The 22,407-nt window shown below is 51.3% G+C and overlaps 2 protein-coding genes across 18 annotated transcripts in view; one reads left to right on the top strand and one right to left on the bottom strand.

Moving 5' to 3' along the window:
* The window catches only part of ANKS3 (ankyrin repeat and sterile alpha motif domain containing 3), a 38,361-nt gene extending 27,812 nt beyond the window's left edge, over positions 1-10,549 (bottom strand). For 3 of the 8 annotated variants that reach the window (XM_013055045.2, XM_013055046.2, XM_045071975.1), the window contains exons 1-5: positions 10,381-10,548; positions 7,411-7,582; positions 4,894-5,092; positions 4,574-4,695; positions 3,304-3,385 (exon numbers count right to left, since the gene is read on the bottom strand). In XM_013055045.2, the coding sequence (XP_012910499.1) occupies positions 3,304-3,385; positions 4,574-4,695; positions 4,894-5,092; positions 7,411-7,580 (573 nt within the window). In that variant the 5' untranslated portion in view covers positions 7,581-7,582; positions 10,381-10,548. The other 5 variants (XM_013055048.2, XM_045071974.1, XM_045071977.1 and 2 more) reach the window with 5 other exon arrangements.
* A 180-nt stretch (positions 10,550-10,729) lies between these two features.
* On the top strand, positions 10,730-22,224 carry DNAAF8 (dynein axonemal assembly factor 8). 10 transcript variants are annotated; one of them, XM_004750474.3, is made up of 10 exons: positions 10,730-10,876; positions 11,254-11,419; positions 13,159-13,331; positions 13,724-13,852; positions 15,702-16,196; positions 17,527-17,641; positions 18,954-19,077; positions 20,146-20,274; positions 20,636-20,743; positions 21,488-22,224. In XM_004750474.3, exons 3-10 carry the CDS (start codon positions 13,209-13,211, stop codon positions 21,768-21,770), a joined length of 1,506 nt encoding a protein of 501 aa, XP_004750531.1. In that variant the 5' UTR covers positions 10,730-10,876; positions 11,254-11,419; positions 13,159-13,208; the 3' UTR covers positions 21,771-22,224. The 10 variants fall into 10 exon arrangements, with proteins under 10 accessions (XP_004750531.1, XP_004750528.1, XP_044927918.1 ...); XM_004750471.3 differs by having other exon boundaries at positions 11,077-11,419; XM_045071983.1 differs by having other exon boundaries at positions 10,730-10,957; positions 11,254-11,320.
* Positions 22,225-22,407: the final 183 nt, after the last annotated feature.

Genomic DNA, 22,407 nt, shown 5'->3' with positions numbered 1-22,407 from the left:
CAGAGAGCAAGGAAGAGCGAGTGAGCTGAGCGGCAGCCATGGTGGGGGAGACCAGAGAGCAAGGCAAAGGGGGCGGGCAGGCTCCTGTACCCCCTCAGTCTCATGTCTAGTTTTACCACACAAGGGTACCGTTCCCAAGTCCTTCTTTTTCCTTTTTTCTGAAGTCTATGTGCGCGCAGGATGGGGGGAAGGGGAGAGAGAGAGGGGGAGAGAAAACCTCAAGCTCCCGGCTCCGCCTGACGCCGGGCTTGACCCCACGACTCTGAGATCGTGACCAGAGCAAAAACCAGGAGTCAGACAATTCACTGACTTAGCCACTCAGGCGCCCTTGGGGAGCATTTGGATTCTTTTTTTAAAGAAAGATAGCATGTTAACATTTTATTACGCTAAACTATCCAATAAAGTGGACCCCCAAAAAGAGACAAATCATAAATACAAAAATGCCAATAAATGCATTTTTAAATGTTCAACCTCACTGATAACTATAAAACAAAACAGTTGTTACTTTTCTCCCACCACACTGGCAAAAACATAAGATGAGCAACTTCCAGGGCTTGGTGAAGACATGAAAAAGTGGGCACCTGCACACATTACTGGAGAGGGAGGCCAAAGAGACAACCTTTGCAGTGGGAACCTGCTAGGACTTCGTATTTCAACCCTGCTGAACTTTTTAATGACTTTATTTTTCTTTAAAGATTTTTTTTTTAAGATTCTATTTATTTATTTGGCAGACAGTGATCAAAAGTAGGCAGAGAGGCAGGCAGAGAGAGGAGGAAGCAGGCTCCCCGCTAAGTCCAGGACCCTGAGATCATGACCCGAGCCGAAGACAGAGGTTTTAACCCACTGAGCCACCCAGGCGCCCCTTAACAACTTTATTAAAATAAAATTCACATACCATGCAATTCCCCCACTCACAGTAGATAATTAATTCACTGGCGCACAACCATCACCACAATGAATTTCAGAACGTTCTCCTCAGTCTAAAAAGAAATCCTGCATCCGTTCGCCACCACCCTCTCCCCGTTCTTCTCATCTCTCACCATCCCTTCCCGCCCGCCCTCCCAACTCACCCTCTGCCGCCGGCATTAGTAGATCAGCATTACTCTGCTTTCTAGCTCTACAAATTTGCTCAGTCAGGATACTTCGTATAAAAAGAATCATACATGGGGGGCCTGGGGGGCTCAGTCGGTGAAGACTCTGCCTTTGGCTCAGATCATGATCCCACAGTGCTGGGATCGAGCCCTGCATCAGGCTCCCTGCTTAGCGGGAAGCCTGCTTCTCCCACTACCCCTCCCTCTGCTTGTGTGGCTCTCTGACAAACAAAATCTTTAAAAAAAAAAAAAACAAGGGGCGCCTGGGTGGCTCAGTGGGTTAAAGCCTCTGTCTTTGGCTCAGGTCGTGATCCCAGGGTCCTGGGATTGAACCCCGCATCGGGCTCTCTGCTCAGCAAGAAGCCTGCTTCCTCCTCTCTCTCTGCCTGCTTCTCTGCCTACTTGTGATCTCTGTCTGTCAAATGAATAAATAAAACCTTGAAAAAACAAAAACAACGAACCATACACTACATGGTCATCGGTGTCTGCATCCTCCCACCGAGGGTAACATTTTCAAGGCTCATCCGTATTGTGGGGGTCGGAACTTCACTCCTGTCTCCAGCCAAGGGACACTCCCGTGTGCGGAGCGACCGCTTCGCTGCTCCACCTGCCAGCTGACGGACACGTGGGCCTCCACCTTTTGGCTACTACGAATAGCACTGCTACAGACATTTGTGTGTATAAGTTTTTGTGTGGACCTATTTTCAGTTCCCTTGGGTTTATACCTAGGAGAACGGCGGGGTTAGACAGTAGCTTTGTGTTTAAAACCGTGTGCGGCCCTGGCAGACTGTCCTCCAGAGAGGCCGCGTCATTTCGCCCTCCCACCAGCCGTGTGCGAGGTTCCAACGTCCCCACATCTTCCTCGACTCTTGTTAGCATCTTCCTTTACTACAGACGCCCCTGCACTTTTGATCTGCACTTCCCAGACGACTAATGAGGTCAAGGATTTGTTCATGTGCTTACCGGCCATCTATAAATCATTTTTGGAGAAATGTCTATTCATATCCTTGCCCATGTTTAAATTGTCTATTTGTCTATTGTCTATTAATAAACATCTCGTGCAAACACCAGCAATCTTTCCTACAGAAACGCGGTGGACCTGCATCTAGGCTGAAGCTGCCCGTATCGAGAGAGTTCCTGGAGCACTGTTCATAACTGTAAAATGTCAGAAACTTAAATTTCAATGAATAAGGAACTAAATTAATGATGGCTCAGATATACATGGGATACAAGGAGAAAATGTCTATGGCATATTAAGCAATTTTCTAAAAGCTATCAACACACAGTGGAATCCCACTCTGTTCAAAACAAAAAGCAGGGACGCCTGGGTGGCTCAGTGGGTCAAGCCGCTGCCTTCGGCTCAAGTCATGATCTCAGGGTCCTGGGATCGAGTCCCACATCGGGCTCTCTGCTCAGCAGGGAGCCTGCTTCCCTCTCTCTCTCTGCCTGCCTCTCCATCTACTTGTGATTTCTCTCTGTCAAATAAATAAATAAAATCATTAAAAAAAAAAAAAAAAAAAAGCAATGTGTGCACACCTGTCTGGAGACAGGCCTTCCTAAGCAGAGAAGTCCCCGGCTGTCTCTTTACCAAACCAAGTGGGCATCTTGGGGAGGAACCATGGGTGGTTGAAAAGGGAGGAAGATCTTAGCTTCTTACTCTCCATGATGTTTTTAAGTGATGGGATGGTAAGTGTTATCTATTTTTTAAAATATATTTTCCGGGCGCCTGGGTGGCTCAGTGGGTTAAGCCGCTGCCTTCGGCTCGGGTCATGATCTCAGAGTCCTGGGATCGAGTCCCGCATCGGGCTCTCTGCTCAGCGGAGAGCCTGCTTCCCTCTCTCTCTCTCTGCCTGCCTCTCCATCTACTTGTGATTTCTCTCTGTCAAATAAATAAATAAAATCTTAAAAAAAAAAAAAAAAAAAAAAGAATGATTTAAAAAAAAAAATAAATAAAATAAAATAAAATATATTTTCCATACTTCACAAATAATAGCATTTTCAAAATTATTAAGGCATAGGTATCTTTTTCACTCACCACTGTACCCCCAAGCATTGCTCAACACTTGGCATCAGTAGACACAATAAAAATGTACTGAATAAACAAAGAACAGCTACTTCCGTGCAGCAGAAAATTGTTACAGCTCACACTTTAGGGACAGGACTCCTCACCTGCTGTAACTCAACTGTAAGCTAATAAACAGGGGTCACTTACATGATTGAGAAAATACTGCACAATTATTTCATGGCCAGCGGCAGCTGCTTCCATCAAAGGAGTAAATCCATACACTGGTTCCCTGCAAGACAGAGGCCGTGGCCAGACAATTAGCGGAGAGGAGTTCAGCCAGGCAGAAGCTTTCCTGCCGCAGACCAACCCAAGCTGGCCCATCTCCCGTCCCTAAGCATCGAGGTCTCCCTCCCCCCAGAACGAACAGGGAGACATAAGAAAAGTTCCTATCGATACCTGAACCTCATAAATCTTTGTTTCTACCACCAGCTCTAGTCTTTCTTCCTCAACACAATCTGTCTCCCACTCTTCACTCCCTCTAAGCTACTTCCATGGGCCATCTCTTAAATCTCCATTTCAGTTACAAGCGAAAAGCAGTGGTTGCCTTTCACTGCACACAGAAAGCCAACATCACCCGTCCACCTAACCAGATCTGATCTTTTGAGCTCATCATTCTCCAGGAACCCTCCCAAAAGCTCCAGGACTAGTCATCTACAGTGTCCTTACTTTGCCTAGGATCTGATGCTTATTTTTGTGCTTGGTTCCGATTCGCCCAGTGCTGTCTACAGATGCCTCCTGACCCTCGCTTCTCTCGCGCTGGTCTAGAAGATAGGAACCAAGCTAAAACCCATTCCAAAACATAGCATTTTCACATTTTAATATCTCTGAAGTCAGATTTTATCTTAAATTCAGTAGGCAAGTGGCATTTTAATCAGTGGCATTTCTTTTTCAGTGGCATGTGAAACTCTGGTGCATCTTACAGGGGGTGACTGCAGCCAGGGGCATGCACCATGCCTGCCAGAAGCTGGGTTGGTACAGGCTGTGCTGACTGCTTTAGACAACACAGCTTCCAGCTTATAAAAATGAACGCTGCTTTTAAGCATCAGTTCACCGGATATAGACAAAAGACAAGAAGGAAAAAGGAATTAGCATTTAGTGTCAATCAAATGCCGTTCGCTAGGCCACCAGGCCCTGGTGTATGACAAACACATAATTCCTCAAACAACAATTCCTCTGTGACAGAGGTATTGGTATCTCATTCTCAGATAAAGAAAATGAGGCTTAGGGCACTGAAAGTGCTGCACCCAGTGTCCCCTGACAGATGCAGGAAGAAGCTGGGACTACCCAAAAGCTTCCCACACCTGGGCAGGCCTGTCACCTCTGCCCAAGGAGGGGGCTACTCTGCACTCCGGCCCGCGGCTGCCTCCCTAGCTGCCCTCCTCAGAGCTAGAACGACCACGAAAGACCTGGTAATCACCTCACGTTGGCATTCGCTCCACTGTCCAAAAGGAACTTGACCATCTGCTGGTGCCCAGCGCTGGTGCAGTGGAAGAGGGCAGTCCAGCCTTGAATGTCCTTCATTTCCAGCTCGGCACCTTGCTTCAAGAGAACACAGAACGCTCGTTACAGCCTCAGCTCCTCTGTGCGGGGCGGGCGTGCTCCAGGCCGTCGCAGTGCAAGAATCCAAGTGGCTATGAGAGCAAGCACACGTACGCCATGGTCTGCAGCGGCTCACGTCTCTGCCAGAGCGGCCAGGAGCCCCACGCATTTCTGGGCCTGAGTCCCCTCGGCGCTCACCTGGAGGAGAAAGTAGGCGATGCTCTCGTTGCCACAGCTGGAAGCCAGCATCAGCGGAGTCTGCCCTTCTGGGGTCGGCACGTTCACGCTCACCCCCGCCTCCAGCAGCAGGTGCACGATGGTATCGTGTCCGATGTAGGAGGCATACATCAGCGGGGTCCAGCCACCACCATTCTTCTTATTCAAATCTAACTCTCTCCTAAACAAACGCAAGAGATGCCAGCCACGTCCAGCCATCTCACACGGGAGGTTTACCAAAGCTGGCAGCGAGGCCGGGCCAAGACAAAGAGTGGGAACTACAGCCAGGAAGCGGAGGTTACCTGCCACCCTGGACATCACGGGGGAGGGGAGGCAGGTGCGGAAACCGTTTGGTTCGCTGTACAGCCGCCTCTGCCAAGTCCTCAGAGCCATCCTCCTCCTCCAACTGCACAATCTCACTGTCCCCGCCCCACCCCAAGGCCAGCAACTCTTCTGTCCTACCCCCAGCTACACAGATGGTTCTCAACTAGGGGTAATTTCTGGCATATGGCAAAGTCTGAAAACATTACTAGTTGTCACAACTGGGGAAGGAAAAGCTACTGGCATCTATGGGATGGAGGAAGGGACATGGCTAACTGGTTACCCTACATGCATGGGTCCCCAGGGGAGAATGATCTGGCTGGACTGTCAGGAGTGCTAGAATCAAGGAACTGTGACCTGGAGCCTTGACTGCCTTCTACCAACAGGCCAGAATCTGCTAGTGTGGGGCTGGGTGGAGAGGGAAAGGGGAAGGGACTCAGAGAAAGGACAATTTCTCGCTTGTCACCCCATCCTACAGCAACATTCTTTAAAAATCACTGACTAGAGAATCCTATCTTTCTCATTAATTTCCATCAAAATTCCGGAAAAGCATTTGCCATAGGGAAAAAACATGGGCTTCCCAGCCCAGAGTCTGGGGCTGGGGGATGGAAATCACATCCACTTCCAGGACAGCCTGAAGAGTTCACGCCCCGGGGCAGCTGGGTGGCTCAGTGGGTTAAAGCCTCTGCCTTCTGCTCAGGTCGTGATCCCAGGGTCCTGGGATCGAGCCCCGCATTGGGCTTTCTGCTCAGCAGGGAGCCTGTTCCCCCCACCTCCGCCTGCATCTCTGCCTACTTGTGATCTTTGTCTGTCAAATAAATAGGCAAAAAAGAAAAAAGAAAAAAAAAGAGTTCACGCCCCATGGCCTCTCCTCTCACACAATCCCTGCCTCCAGTGGTGACAACAAACAATCGATCCACAGTCTATGCCTCTCAGAGGTATGCACATAGGAAGCCACACCAGAAAATTATTTTCCATTCCCTAGCATTTTCTAAAGTCTCTGGGATGCCCAGGCAGCCATTCCAGAAAGTCCTGGTCCCAGGGATGCAGTGGCGGCCACTGGCTGGGAGAGCACACAGAGATCAGTTTATCCTGGCCACACACCATTCACTGAGGGAGCGCTCAGCTCCACGTGGAGAACTTGCCCTTGGCAGAGCATCTCTGAGGCTCTGACATGTCTAGTTGTGCTCAGTCCTCCCTGGGAGGCCTCCTCTGCCTTCACGCTCCTGGTCTAGGCTTATCGTCGGCGAGCTTTGGTGTCAGGTAGGGCCACAATCCCAATCAGAGCACAAACACTTCCCCTCTCCCCTGTGGAGCCATTCGGGACTGTGCACTCAAACCGCACACCCGAAGGCTTAAAAGCCCAAGAATGCCAAAGAAGCCATTGTAACTGGGATCTCAGCGACCCTGTGAAGGAAGCGCTGCCTGTGTACCCAGATGCACATCTGTAAGGCCACCTGGAACAGGAGTACAACAGACTGTCCCTTACCACAGGCCTGCACTTGTACTCGATAGGCTGTAAGTGAAGGCTGTGACTTGGGAACCAAACCTGGGGCTTACACGAGGCTTTGCTTTGGCTCCCCAGGAACTGAAAAAGGCACACAAGGGTATGGACACGGGTTGTTTCTCCGAGTTGTCAATGCAAAACTGCAACAAGGAGGTAGGTAGGAAAGGGGGTTGAGGGGAGGAGATGAATCCTCCTCCGAAAACCACATTAACATGTGTAAGATTGCAGGGGGGCAATCCCCATAGAGGAAGATAAACCCCCACCTTGTCCTCTTCTATGGCAAAAGCTTGAAGGGGCAGGAAGGCAAAAGATGTAAAAATGAACCTTCTGGGGAAAGAAGACCACAGGGCATCATTTTCTAACTTTCTTTTTGTTTTGCTTGAACATTTCTGCAATTCATAAAAAACATAAAATGACTCTAAAGAAAACCTGAAACGTCTCCTAAGCCTATGCAGTTTAAACCCTCTCTTTCTTCCGAGGAATACAAACTGACTTCGTTATTAGTGTCCAGCATAAATCATTACTGACAGGCGCAGGGATTGATCAGTGTGCGCGGAACATCTACGACTGCGGAGGCCCCATGAGCTTACGGACAGCTCTGCCTGGGATCTGAAGACACAGAGACACGACTCAAAATCTAGGTAGAAGAAACGTTTCCCGAGATCGCTTACCGCTGCACACATTCCTTCACCACTTCGTACTGGCCAATGGAAGCAGCTGTGTGAAGATCCAAGGGGACGGCCAGCTCCTCCCGGCTGACCTGAGCCCCCAGCCCGTGCCACATGGACAAGCTGCGGTTCAGGAGCTCCGGCTCACTGGCTTCATCGCTGAGCTCCGACATCACTACAGAGGGAGATCCAAGGGTCAGGTCTTTCCTTTCTGGTTGTTCCAGCGACTAAAACAGAATGGTCTCACTCCTACCGGCAGAGAGCAGCTATGGCACTACTCTAGCAGATTCAATGCAATCAACTCCTGGGACAGACTTAGAAAAGTTTCATTAGGGCGCCTGGGTGGCTCAGTCGGTTGGGCGTCAGCCTTTGGCTCAGGTCATGATCACAGGGTCCTGGGAGGGAGCCCTGCTTGGGCTCCTTGCTCAGTGGGGGGCCTGCTTCTCCCTCTTCCTCTGCCATTCCCCCTGTTTGTACTCTGTCAAATAAGTAAATTAGTTCTTAAAAAAAAGAAAATTTTCATTAAATACTTCACGGGTTTGGGCAGCTCCATCCTGCTAATACTGGTGAGCTTGTCACAAGACAGAAGAATAGCATATACGGTGAGTCACACGCTGCAATGAATACTTCCCTTCATCAACCCTCAGGCCCCAGTTCTGCAAAGGGAATTCTCCAGCAACTCAGAAAGCCCAACAACCTCTTGGATGGGAAGTCAAGAAATGCTAATTGAGTCACTGGACCAAATCACTCCTTGGGTGGGGTGACAAAGAGCCCTGGACTTGGAGTTAGAGCAGAATTTAGCTCTGCTACTTAACATCTCCAGTCTCCAGTTCCTTGTTGTCTAATGCAGACATAACTCAAAGGGCTGCTGTGTAAACACATGGAAAAATGGACAAATAAATGGTAGAACAGCATATGATGAAATGCTAGTAATAAGCAGAAGGAACAGTTGATATGCACAATATAGGAATGGATCTCAAACACAACTGTGCCAACAGAAGCCAGACTCAAAGGCTACCTACTGTATGATTCCACTTATATGACATATGACATTTTAGAAAAAACAAAACTGAAGGGCTGGAGGACAGATCAGTGGTACTAGGGATTAGGAATAGGGGAACCATGAAGGGAGAGCAAGAGGGAATCTGGGGGTAATGTATCTACTCTGTATCCTGATTGGTGGGTATGTTGACTCTATACATCAAAACTCACAGACCCAAACACCAAATGAATGAATTTACTGTATAAAAATTTTAAACAAGGGCATCTGGGTGGCTCAGTGGTTAAGCATCTGCCTTCAGCTCTAGTCATGATCCCAGGGTTCTGGGATCAAGCCCCACATTGGGCTCCCTGCTTGGCAGGAAGCCTGCTTCTCCCTCTCCTTCTCTCCTGGCTTATGTTCCCTTTCTCGCTGTCTCTCTCTCTGTCAAATAAATAAATATAATCTTTAAAAAAATTTTTTTAAAACAAATATGGCGCCTGGGTGGCTCAGTCAATTCAGCCAGGGTCCTAGGATTGAGCCCCACATCAGGCTCTCTGCTTGGTGCAGAGTCTGCGTTTCCCTCTACATTCCCCCTCTCCACCCCACCCCTGCTCATGATCCCTTTCTCTCACACACTCTCTCTCAAATAAATAAAACCTGCAAGAAAAAAAATTTTTTTAAACAAATCTTGAAAGTCCCAGCACAGAAACTTGCTGATTGGTGTTCAGCAAACGTTAACTGAGTACGAATCCAACTATGAATTCCTTGAAAGTGGGAAAGAAGGCGGGCGGGGATGGGACGGGGGGTCATAGACTAGTAAATTGGTGGGGTGAGGGAACTTTCCCACAGATGGAACAGCACCAGGATGAAAAGCCTGTGATTATGATAGTCCCTTATCCTGGGAATCCTAACCAAATCAATACTTTTTATTAGAACCTTGAGGTTCAAGAGTAACATCTGTCTCCTACTATACAATGGGTGGGAGAGAACAAGGAAACAAGTATAGAAAAGGGAGAAAACAAAGGTTGGGTCCATTCAGATGGCCTAAAGCTGCCCCAGCAATTCACAGGTGCCTCTAGGACCTCAGTCTCTACTGAGGAATGCTTCTAAGCTCCAGGTAACAAGCTGAGATACCCAAACAAGCAACAAGCCACCAATTTGGCCAGACTATGTGCACATGTGAGGGGGGCTGCAGGTATCGGAGTTCAGGGCAAAGCCCTGCGTTCTGGTGCCACGAGCACCTCCTCACACCTGCAGAGCTTGAGCTCAACCAGTTGTCTCACTTTGCAGGCGAGAAACCTCAACCTGAACAGTCGTGGCCAAAAGATACTGGATAAGAACACAAAAAAGCTGAGTGCCTGTTCAGGGCCTTTCAGTACAACCCTCAAGCCTCCAACTGGTGTGTCTCTTCTACTCCGAATGCCTTCTCTGGAGTGGAGCCCACGTGGTTTCTTTCTCCCATCACTGGAGGGAGGCTCACACAGCTGACACCCTGCAGGGTGGCAATCACACCCAGACCGGCTCAAGGGGCCTGGAGAGGGAGAACTCGGATGCCAAGGGCACACAAAGCTATGGCTACTGCCTTTATCACCCCACCACATGACACAAACTCTACAAGGACGGGGTATTTGTTATAAATAAAACGAGTATGCGTGTTCTTGCTCAGCGACCAAAAACCCTAACTAAAAAATAATGACGCTGGTGGTAGGCCTCCACGTCTACAGGGAAGAAGTCTCGTCCCGGCGCGTGTGCCCTTCGCGGGGACCGGGGTACCCACCCTGGTTCTCAGGCCCTGGGGAGGGTCGTTCGGGAGCACCCCGAGCCGCGACTGCACTGACGTCCCTTGACGCCTCCTTCCGGTAATTCTAGACGGCACGTGGCTCTGTAGTCCCCGCCGCGCGGCTGCTTACGGGGTAACGCAGTCAGAAACTCGCGCGGCGGGTTTGCAGGTGCCGGCACCATACGGGGGGCCCAGCCGCCAAGCAGCCTACCTGCGCTGGGCCCCGGGCAGCAGCCGCCGCCGCCGTTGCCGCCGCACGCCCTCCGGCCGGTCCGCTCGCCACCAGGCACGCCCGGGTACCCTCCGCGCTGATCGCCGCCACACCGCCCGGACCCCACCGCGCCGCTCCCGCCCCGGAAGTAGTTGCGGGAGGCGCGGAGCACGCCGGGACGCTCGCGGGACTCCGGGGCAGCTCCCGGGGCCGCGGTGCAATTCGTCCCTCCCGCACCCGAACCTTCCGGTCAGCTCGCCCGGCTCGCTGGGTGACGTCCATGGAAGCCAATGAACAGGGCGAGTTCTCCCTGCCCCGCCCCTTCCCTGGCCGGGAGAACCAATCCAGCTTCAAGAGAGGCAGGACGCGCCAAGTCCCGAAAGAGGGACAGGGGGGGATAGTGCGGTGGCAGCCCAGTCATCTAAGATTCCGGAGAAGGGGTTGGGGGGATTCCGAAGGCCGTGACAGCCTCAATAGTTGCGCCGCGGCCCGAGGGGTGAGCGCGACCGGAGGAACGCAGTGCAGACTGTTTATCTCCCTGTCAGGACCGGGTAGGGAGGGGAGGCGGAGGCCTGAGGTGAGTGGCCTCGGGCCTGCTGCAGCTGCGAAGGTACAGGTCGGGATTTGGACAGGACGGCGGGAATCGGGGAGTAGGGATGGGTGGGAAGGTCGGCGATGTGTTTTCCTCTTTCCCAGCTTTAGATATTTAAAGGCTTGACCCGGGAGGCCGTTGGCGTCTGGTTGTCATAACAACGGGGCGCCTCCGGGCAGGACGGGCCGAGGGCGGGGCTAACGGGCTGCAGCCAAGAAACGGACATGGACGTCGCGCCAGGATTCGGAGGAGACTGGAGCGGCTCTTTGGCTTACCTTTAGGCATTAACCCCAGTCCGCTGAAAGAGCCGAAGTCCTCACCTGGGCGTTCAGGACCCTGCGCGACCTGGTCCGTTTTCACCGCACATTCCAGCAACGGATTCTTTCTTCCCCCAACTTGTTGGGCCATCTCCGCTCCTCGCTACTGTTTATGCTGTTCCTGCATCCGGTAGAGCCTTTCCCTCTCCTGTTGCCTTGCCTACCTAGAACCTAGTCTCTGGTAGCCGCCTTCACCTCGGTGATTCTGCTGTCCTACAATCGGCCCTAGAGAGCCCCGTTTCCAAAAACGCATCTGCTGATGTGTATATGAGTTGCGTCTCCACCCTGCTGTTCACAGTTTAGGGTGCACCTACTCCTAACTCCTGCTTCCCTAACCACAGAAGCAGCACATCTCCTGCTGCTATCCTAATAGGGTATTAGCTAGACAGGGCTAGGGCCCCTGTGCTCTCTTCCCGTCATCTATGCATTGTGGCCTCTGGTGCCACAAGGGGCGTCCAGACACTGGCTCTGAAGTACCATCATCCCACATTCCTAAAGCCACCGTGATCCCTGAGGGACCAGGCTTTCTCCTGTTAGACTCTGGGATACAAAAGGGGGAGGATTCTGGTTAAATGCTTGGTTAGAGGAGGTTAATCTGAGTAGTGAACCCAAAAATATCTCCTGAGGACTCCAAAATGCCTAGTCCTGTGTAAGGGGGCAGTAAAGTATAGTGCAGCTTGAAATCCCCCCTAACTCTGATACAAATTCTATTTTTGCCATTTACTGACAATATAACTTCTCTGAGTCTGTAAAAGGCAAATAATAATAGTATCTATGTTATGTGGGATACAGTTTACAGTCTATTTGTCATATACACAGATACTCTCTATCATATACATATACCTACCTATGTATAGGTTATTATGGTTATTATGTATCTTTACATAGGTTATTATGTATCTTTATATATATATCTATATACAGTTGACCCTTGAACAACACAGGGGTTAGGAGTGCCCACCCCCCACACAGTCAAAAATCCACATAGACCTTTTTTTAAGATTTTGTTTTTAAGGGGCTCAGTCGGTTAAGCATCTGCCTTTGGCTCCGGCCATGATTCCAGTGTCCTGGGATCAAGTTCTGCATTGGGCTTCCTGGTCAGCTGGGAGCCTGCTTCTCCCTCTCCCTCAGCCCCTCCTTCCCCTGTTCTTGCTCTTTATCTTTCTGACAAATGAATAAAATCTTTAAAAAAAGATTGGGCAGAAGGAGAAGCACCCCACCCCCACCGCCAAGCAAAGAGCCCAATGTGGGGCATGATCCCAGGGATCATGACCTGAGAGCCAAAGGCAGAAACTTAACCGACTGAGCCACCCAGGGTCCCCCCCCCCAAAAAAAAAAAAAAGATTTTCTTTTTGAGTAATTTCTACCCAGTGTGGATCTGGAACTTACAACCCCGAGATCAAGTGTCGCATGTTCTACCAACTGAGCAAGCCAGGCACCCCTCCACATACAACTTGTAACTCCCCCAAAACTTAGCTACTAATAGCCTACTGTTGATTGAAAGCCTAACTGATAATATAGTTGATTGACATATATTTTGTAAATGTTTTATATGTTGTATTCCCATATAAAGTAAACTAGGGAAAAGAAAAAGTTGAGAAAATGCACTTACAGTACTACACTGTGTTTATAGGAAAATAATCTGCATACAAGTGGACCAGCACAGATCAAAGCCATGTTCCTCAGGGGTCAGCTGCTTCTGGGCCCCACGTGCACCACACACAGAGTGCGGGCACAGGGACTGATAGGAGCAGGAACCTGTGGAACCAGAAGGGAAACCAAGTGGGAGGTCTGGGAGTCTATATTCTTCCCCCACGGTGTCCCCCCTTGGCCCCGGGACCCTCGCACTTTACCCTGTGTCCCTTGCAGGGCTGCTTGGATGATGGCATGCTGAGAAGCACCCCAGAGCCTGGGCCTCCATGGCATCCCCAGACAAAGATGAGGAGTCCTCATCTCTCTGGGCTTCCCAGACAGAGCCCTGGGATGCCATCCTCAAGGCCGTCAGGGAGCAGCTCCCATCACTGGACTCTGATTCGTCCTTGGTAAGCAAATGCCGTCTTCCTGTTCTTTCTCGGCCCCCACTGCCCTTCCTTCCCAGGGCAAACACGCTGCTGCCCCACGGACAGCTTTGGAGTTTTTCAGCTTCTGTGTTTGTCATAATCTTGGTGGTTTTTATTCTCTGAATACATTTACTGATACTCAGAATCCTCCCAGGCCATTTCAGTGACCCCAAACCATGACTGGAGAATTCCCCCACGAGCTTATCAGGATGCACTGAGATGGTAACATGCATTCATTGAACAAACATTTATGGAGCCTACTTTGTCTTTTCAAGAACAAGAGCAGCAGGACAAGGGCAGCTTGGGCCTGAAGGCCCCCCCGCCGGGCTCTGCCCACCGCCCTGTAACCCAAAAGTCCTCTCATTTGTCCACAGTCAGACTGCGGGCCAGATGAGCTGTTCATCTTCCAGCGAGATCAAACTGCCCTGATCCCAGACTTGTCAGAGGAGCTGGCTGAAGATCCTGCGGGGGCCTGGCTTGCTACAGCCGATGGGCCTTCTGAGGTCTGTAGGAAGCAGGCTCCAGGGATCCACGACGCTGGGTCCCTGCGGGCAGAATGGGATATGAGTGTGGGTGTCCACTAGACCCTAACAGCAGTGGAGCTCAAAGAGGTTAAAACCCCAGCACTCCCCAAACATTTGTTGACTGAATAATGGTGACAGTGGGGATTCAGAGGTAAGAAGGTACCCCTAGCTGGAGAGGCCAGATGAACACAAGAAAGAATTAGGAAACACCACAGCACACTTGTAACTAAGTATCATAGTTAGTCATCACCAACCATCAGAGCAAAATTTCCATTTTCTTGTCTTTCCATTTCCCAGAGGCCGAAAACTCTACCAAAAACTAATGGCTTGGTGCTTAAAATTAATTGCTCCCTTTATAAAGAGAAGTCATCAATACGGTTTCATCACTGGGCAGGTCCCCAACCGGTCAGGCCTGTTCAGCTCCTGTTAAAAGCTCCAAGAGACTGGCTTAGCTCCGTTTTAACTATTATGACTAGTGGTCACTCATTAACCAGGGGAATGGGAGATGCTGCCTAAGGCCAACAGAGCCAGACTTCCGTCAAAGCAGAGAAAGCAGACTTTATTCAGTAACTACTGACAGTACGGGAAAGAGCTGAGCTCCGTCTGGTCCGTGCAGAGGTGACTGGGGGTTTTCAAGGGAGAAGCAGGGAGGGGAAGAACAGCGCCCACTAGGGTCAGGGCCATGAACGACCACAGAGAGCCGGTCAGTGTGGGTGTGACGAGGCCAGGAGGTGTGTCTGCCCGCAGGTATGGAAGTCAGCAGTCCCACGAAGAAGGGAGACAGAGGCCAGGTCCTCCTGAAGGGCCCATGACAGATGTTTCTGGGTTATAAGAGACACATACTCACAAAAATACCGCTTTTGGTAAATGCTCTAAGAAAGGGAGGTCAGGTGTGGTTGGAACAAACACTAAGTTCTCCCTGCAGAATGGAGCTTTCTCAGGGGTTGGGGGGATCATCCTAGCCCTGTGCTGCTGGGGGCCGCTCTGGAGTCTGGTCAAGTCTCTCCTAACGGGCATGGGCAGAGTGGTTCTGCACTGGCAGTCTGTCTCTCTCAGTGCAAGCCCTGACACAGGGTCGTCCTACAGAACCAGGCAGGGCACTTCTCCTACCTGCTACCGTGACAGACGTCCCCTACTCACTCAGCTGTGCCTGGAATTATAATCCCAAACAGGAGAAACTCCCAGGGCTGCCAAGCCCTCTGGTTAGCACAGGTGCAGCAATGGCCACAGGACTTTATCTCATGTTGTCTTCATTCCTCTAATTACCTCGGTGACACTCCTGGAGAATTTTTTCCAATTTGTGACAGGAAAGTCTGCACCAGCTCATGGGGGCAGAAGCCATGGGCTTGGTCTGGAGCCGAAGGGCCTGGCTTTCTTCTTGTCCACCCCTTAACGGCTATGTGGCCGAAAGGTGGAAACAACCAAATGGACAAACCAAACATGTTGTGGTCCATACAATGGAACCAAGTCCTGACACAGGCTACCACCTCAGTGGACCTTAGAAATATAAGCTAAGCAAGGACACAAAAGGACCAATGTTGTAGGATTCCACTTAGATGCCGTATCTAGAATAGGCTAATCCACGGAGACAGAAGGTAGACTGGAGGTTACAAGGGGCTGGGGGATGGGGAGGTTCAGTCCCTTTGGGGTGATAAAAAAGCTTTGGAAATAGTGCTGACAGCTGCACATTATGAATATACTTAATGCCACTGAATATTTTTAAATGACTAAAATAGCAAATTCATGTTACACACATATTTTACCACACACATACAAATTCCCTGAAGCTCATCTCTGAGGATACTAAGGACACCTGTTTTCTCCACAGGCAGGTGTGGTGTCTGTGGAACTCACAGCAGGACGCTGGAGTAAGGGGGGCGCAAAGACAAAGGGTTCTGCCTCTGTGCAAGGCGGGGATCCTGACGGGCCTGTAGAGAGCTGTGGTGAGACCAGCTCCCTTTGTCAGGTGCCTGCTGACATCCCCACATGGGAGGAAGGCGACCATGAGGCTTTGTCCTTCAGCACCCAGGGTTCCCCCTGGGGGCCACACAGAGAAGCCACCTTCTCCCCCTGGGAAGATGACCTGAAAACAGAACCCCCAGGTGCTGCCTCACCAGCTGGTTGGAGCACAGACTCCAAAGACCACAGAGCCCCCCAAAGGGAGAGGAGGAAGATGATTGAGGACATACTCCATAAAGTTACCTGGGATGCCCGCGGCCCAGCCTGCAGTGACCGAAATCCAGCAGAAGAGGCAACGGCAGGCCTGAGACCAGAAACGCCCCCAGAGGGGCCCCGGGAAGGACCTCTGGTGCTTTCCCTCAAGGTAGGGAACCCCCTAGCCTGTGCTTCCTTTGAGGGGAGGTCCCTTGCACGGTGTCAACCTGAGGCCTGGCCCACGGCACCTGTCCTAGTCTGGGCTGCTGTGATAAACTCTCATAGACCTGGGGAGCGGGGCTTAAACCCCAGAAATTAATTTCTCACAGTTCCAGAGATTGGGGAGCGCAAGACCACGGCGCTGGTATATCTGATGTCTGTGAGAGCTTGTTTCCAGGCTCACAGATGGCATCTTCTGGCTGGGTCCTTGTGGAAGAGGCGAGGAAACTCTCTGGCCCTCTTTTATACCGAACAAACTTTGTTAAAACATAATTGCCCAAATGGTCAAGCCTTCATTTTCATACAGATAGTGTGACCACTCGTTTAAGTTGTATTTAGCTCATTAATGAAGGAGCCAGCAGGATGACAAAGCCGGTTCGGAGAGATTATGAGAAAGCAGGATTTTGTAAAATTCTGGGGAGAAAGAAAGGGATGCTGAGATAAAATGGCACATGAAGTACAAAATCGGTCAGCATCCGACAAGCAGCAAAGCTGTCCGTTACCTATAGGGTTACCATCTCTACGGGACAGAAAACCACTGCACCTGTTTCTCAGGTTTACAAAGTCATAACATGGTCGCCTGTGGAAACCAAATTAGCCCCGCCTCCAGGAGATGGGCTCGTCAGGGAAGCGCTAGCATGACATTTAAACATTATGCGATCTTTTTTCCCCCTTATTTGCAAATTTTGATTAATTTTCTTAACAACTTAGAGAAAACTGGCCTTAGCTTGTACATGAAAGTTGTACATGAAGGTCATTTTTGCCAATTCCTTTCTCATCAATTGCTGTCGAAATAAGCCATTCTTTCCTTTCTGCTCGCCCTGAAACACCTGTTTCACACACCGTTGCTGCGAGAGGATCCACAAGAAACACCAATTCCTACTTCACTTCCTCCCTCCTCTCATCACAGCCAGGTTCCCCCAGCGCTGTCTTCCCAGTCCTCCTGTGACAGCACCAGCCCAGAACAATCTTAAAGAGCAAAACATTTAAACCTCCCATCACTAAACCCCTATGAACCTAAGGAGCCTAAGACGACACTGGGTTTCAGGGCCAAACAGTCTTTGTACCAAAAACAAAAGTATTGCTCAAAAAAGTCGTAGGAAGGAGATGGCAGGCGGTGTGGGTGACAGAGTGTCCACATGGACGGGCACCTACACCCTGGGGATTCCTCACCTGCAACAACCCACAATGGCCTCCGTTGGTCACAGCAGCTGTAAAATCGGGCACTCCCGCCACCAGGATCCTGCGCTGCCTCATAATCACTGCTTTAATTATTTCAGGAACTTGAAGAGTGGGATTTGGATCACATCCTTCAGAGTCTGGCAGGGCAAGAAGGCGACAGGGGAGATCGCGCACCTAGAGCCACGTGGTGGGCAGCTGACCGCCTGGGCCGAGGTCTGACCTTGAATGCTGGGGCCCAAATGTATGCCCACAAGCAGCTCCTTCCAGACCCTCTCAATAAAATAGGGTCAGCCCTGCAGCCCACCATGTCCTCTCTGCTGCTCAGGCCCCATGGTCCCAAACACACAGGTGCCAGTCCACGAAAACTGCCATTGACTCATTCACTCACTCATTATATATATGACCCCCCTACTAGGTGTCGGGAGTGGATGAGGGTCTGGGGATAGGAAAGGGGGACCTTCACACTGCTCCCGACCCTTGACTCACACCTTTCCCTCCTACCCACCTCCTCGGGCCTTCCTCTCTTTCTGGAAGCAAAGAGATCTGGGGTTTGTCCTCCTTCAGCCAGTGGCTACGCACACCCTGCCTCCACTCACCTCCCCAGTGACAAAGCAAGCCAGGGCTGTGATGACTGCCACTGCATGTGTGCCCTTGCTCTGGGCAGTTCTGTAAATAAAAGAGGTCCTCCTTCCCTCTCCAGCTGTCCTGGGCCACACGTGAGTGGAGACTGGTCTGAGGCAAGAGCGAGGAGGGGTGGGGGTTCCAGCCTCCGCTTCCAGAGCAAACCTCCTCTGTGGCTGACAGCCCCTCATGCTGTTTCAACATGGTTTTGTTTGTCAGTGATTTAAAGCCTTAGCGCAGAATGTGGAGAAACCCTGCCCCCTGTCAGGCAGGGGCTGGCCTGTGCTGTAACTGATAGACACGTTAGGGAGGACAGTGTGGCAGAAGCCACTCTCATTAAAACCACAGAAGCCTTTGACCCCCTTACTCCACTGCTAGCGTCTATCCTCCACACACACCCCAGTGGGCGAGGATGTGTGTTCGAGAATGTTCGTTACAGCACTGTTTATAATCAGGAAAATCCGGGAATGACCCATAGTCAGTATCCAGCAGGAGTCAAGCTCGGGCACCACAGAACGCGCTAAAACCCAGTGACGAGAATCTATGTTAACATAGAATGACATAATCTCTTCCGTGAAAAAAATCTATAGAGGATAATTCTGTTGCGATTTTTTTTTTTAAAGTGAACACATAGAACTGCTAATTATGGTTCCCTCTGACGAGTGGGACTGGGGGGTGAGGAAGTGAGGGGAACCGTTCCTTGTCACTCCTACTGCACAGGGCCTGCGCGCAGATCGCTCCGCTGGTCCTGCAGAGCTGGACGCGGGGTCCTCATAGAGGGCTGTGGGTGGCAGAGGGGGTGCACAGTAGACCCACACGAAGGAGTCCAAGGGGTCCTAAGGCTCAGGCTGCTGTAAGTCAAAGCATGGGTGTCCCCTCAGCAGCCTCCCCGCTCTCCCATCAGACCAGAGCCGGCCGAACTGCCAGGACAGGCTCATGGAACAGCTCACCCTTCTGTGTGCCGCCCAGTCCCAAGCCCCTTCTGCCGACAGACCCCAGGACACCACGCAGCACGAGGCCAGGAGCAGGTGAGACTTCTGCCAGCCACAGCCTGACCTCTCTCTGGAACTGGCCATGCCCTTGCAGCATGTATCAGGTCTACCCTGGGTGCGGCACTGAGGCACAGTTCTCATTTCCTCTCAAGAATCTGATCAGGTAGGTGCTGTCATTATCTCCGTTCTACAGATGGGGAAACTGAGGCTCAGAGGTTGAGCTACCCGGGTCATACGTGGCAGAGCTGGGACTCAAGGCCTAAAGCCCCTGTTCTCGCACACGCCCTGGGAACCCTCCCTTCAGCATCCACATGGCTCCCCCAGTTTGGGACCCTGCCCCTCTGGCTGCTATTAATTAGGCCAGCCCTGGAGTCTAACGCGACCCAGGACGATCAGAGCCTTTCTGTGAGAATCTCCCTGTCTCTGGGTGGGAATGGGAGGGCAGAGGTGGGCACAGGGTACTGGGATCCCTTAAAACCTACTCCCCACTCTTTTTTAGGGATCTGAGAGCCAATGCATTCTCCTTTTCATCCAAGCTAGTTGGAGTGGCCTCCTGTTCCTGGCAACCCAGTGACCAATAGAAATATCTAGGCGCGGGCGGTGGTTCAGTGGTTTGAGTGACCAACTCTTGGTTTTGGCTCAGGTCATGACTTCGGATTCTGCACTCCGAGGGGTGTGCGTCCCTTCTCCCTCTCCCACTGTTCCTCCCACCCCCACTTATGCTCTGTCTCTTTCAAATACCTAAGTTTAAAATAAAAAGCACCTAGACCTGTGTTGTCCAATTGGTAGCCTCTGGCCACACATGGCTACTGAACCCTTGAAATGTGCTTGGTGCAACTGAGGAAATGAATTTTTAAAATTTATTTTTAAATTTAATTTTAACTAGCTTACAAGCAAATTTAAGTAGCTATTTGTAGCAAATGGCCACCACGCTGGGAAGCACAGATATGGAACATTTCCAGTACCACAGATCGTCCCATGGGACAGTGTCGGCCCAATCTTGAGGGCTGTTCTGAAGAGCAAAAGAGCAGGTGCGCTTACAGGGCCTAGCTCAGGCCACTCTGTCATCACTGAGTGACAAAAAGCCCTGCTCTCTCATTTCAGATCTGCTGCATGCATCCAGGCTGAGCTGGGCCTGGCCCAGAGCAGGCAGCTAAGGAGCCCAGCAGAGCCTCCCACCATCTTCATCGATCTGCGGCCCTCGGAGCCATCAGACCCCGGGTCGGTGGAAAGGTACTGGGAGCGGTGACGGCCCAGCTTTGCAGTGCTCACTTTAGCCTCAGGAGGAACAGGGGCTCGGGCAGGTGGGAGTCACGCTGGTGTGGGCAGTCCCAGAGCACCGCTCAGCGGAGAAGTGCTTTCAGCCAGGAGCTGAGCCTGGCCAACCTTCCCGCTTGGTCCCATCAGCAGACTCTCCCTGCAAGGAGGCAAGAACCCAGGTGGAGCTCTGAGCAAACCGAATCTGAGCTTTGGTACATCGACCCTGGGGGATGTCCCTCCACTACTTGGCAGCAAATCCCAGTGGCCTTGCATCAACAGGGAGGCCTGGGTGGCCTGGGGCACATCCCGTGAAGCCAGTTTTCCTCTTCTCCAGCTCCAGCCCCAGCTCCTTTGACAGCGAGGAGGAGGAAGAGGAGACAGTGGCTCTCAGAGACCAGCAGGGCCGCCCTGAGCAGGAGAGTCCTTCCCCCCGGCAGCTATGGTAACCACCAAGGGGCTCCCATCACCCGGGGACGTCCCATCTCTGCTTTCCACGCAAGCCTCACACACTGAACATTTGTGCTTTCAGCTCTGTCTTGTACCCACAGGGATAGTATGTGTGGGTCTGGGGAGAGGGGTCTAGGTGGTGGCCGTGGGAGCTCACTTGGGGCCCGGCCTGGACTGCTGTCCTCCCAACATCACCAAGAATACCTTAGTTCACTCCTGAGAAGGGAGTAGTGCTTTCCTTCTGAAAAATAGCTTCTCAAATCAATTTACACCCTACTCCTGATAGCACTGGAAGTCAAGTTGTTGGAATGAAGTGATGGTTTTTGGCTAGAAATGAGAAGAAGAAGTGCAGTGTCCCATTTGGAGACGGCCCGCTTCCCACCAGGCAGAGGACTCGCACAGTGGTCCTGGGGCCACTCAGACTTATATGCTGTATCTCTTGTTTTTGGAATTGCAAAGCCTGTGGATCCTATCCTCTGGGAATGTCAGAGTCCAAGGCAGCTCTCCCTCTCAAGTACATGTCTATGTCTAGGCATAGAGGAAAAAAAAAAAAAAAAGTGTCACACAGGGGAGCTCCCAGAAGCCTTGAATAAGCTGACATGCCCTGTGACTCAGCACAGGCTGAGAGGCCAAAATCTCTCACTTACCTTCTTGAGAACCAGGGAACACAATTCAGGAAGCACTCTGGCCCCTTCCTGTGGGGAGGTCTGGTGTTGACTGATCGTCTCTTGTGTCACAGGGACTGCACTGGGAAGAGTCAGCTTCTCCAGCAGCTCAGGGCATTTCGGAAGGAGACGGCTCAGCCGAATTGGCCTGCCAATGGGGGTCCCAGTGGCTGGAAGGCTCAGGTCCCTGAAGATCCAGCCAGCTCCGCAACTAGGAGGAAGCAACATGTACCAGCTTGGGCTGAGCCCCAGAACACCCAGGCCAGATGCCCAGGGGGAGGTCCCAGGGCACTAGGGGACGCTCTTGGGCCAGGGACAGCCAGGGAGGCCCTGGTGCCTCCCCTGAGCCAACCGTAGCTGCCTCCAGGAACCGAAGGGAGGAGGAGCTGGATGGGATGATTCCACTCTCCATCCACATGCCCTGGCCCCTGGCTCTCCCTTGTTTCCTTGACAAGGTGCTGCTTCTGCAGCATGGGGACCCTTGGGCTGCGGGGCATTCTATGCACTTAGAGCAAAGACGCCAGAACACAACTGTATAGAGCGCATGATGACAGCGCCTCTGACTGCACCTGGGAAGCAGACCCCACAATGAGACTGTCCAATTTTTTCTCTCCTGTGTCTGTTCCCCCTTTGGTGTGCATCTGTTATTGACACCAAGCAAGCTCTTTCTAAAACTAAAACTTCAGTAAAACATATTTAGATAATTTGTGGGTTGGAAGGGTCTTGCAAGAGAATCAGGCCTGATCTTCTGGGTCCCTGGCTGCTTGCTACTCTATGTGCCTAAATGAACACACCACAAGCTCTCTCTCAAGCACCAAGTGGATTCTTTGATAAAGCGGTGAAGGCTTTTCCCTTTCACCACGATACAAAGGCACACATCTGTTTTAGGGTCCTTCCAAACTATGGGTGGAGCTGATCTTCCCAGAAAGTACTGAGTGTCCTGACACCCAAATGGTCCCCATGGAACAGGGCAGTGCCCTGCCGTGTGGATGAT

The sequence above is a fragment of the Mustela putorius genome, unplaced genomic scaffold (genome assembly GCF_011764305.1).
Source record: "Mustela putorius furo isolate JIRA1106 unplaced genomic scaffold, ASM1176430v1.1 tig00004007_pilon_pilon_pilon, whole genome shotgun sequence".
In the NCBI taxonomy this organism is placed as follows: domain Eukaryota; kingdom Metazoa; phylum Chordata; class Mammalia; order Carnivora; family Mustelidae; genus Mustela; species Mustela putorius.
This window is presented reverse-complemented; position numbering and strand designations above follow the sequence as displayed.

Bases quoted from the DNA above. Each gene is read 5' to 3' on its own strand.
- DNAAF8 (XM_004750474.3), top strand. From the start codon at position 13,209: ATGGCATCCCCAGACAAAGATGAGGAGTCCTCATCTCTCTGGGCTTCC. The intron at 17,642-18,953 runs GTCTGACCTTGA...CTCTCCCATCAG, and splicing joins AGCTGACCGCCTGGGCCGAG to ACCAGAGCCGGCCGAACTGC. The intron at 20,744-21,487 runs GTAACCACCAAG...CTTGTGTCACAG, and splicing joins CCTTCCCCCCGGCAGCTATG to GGACTGCACTGGGAAGAGTC.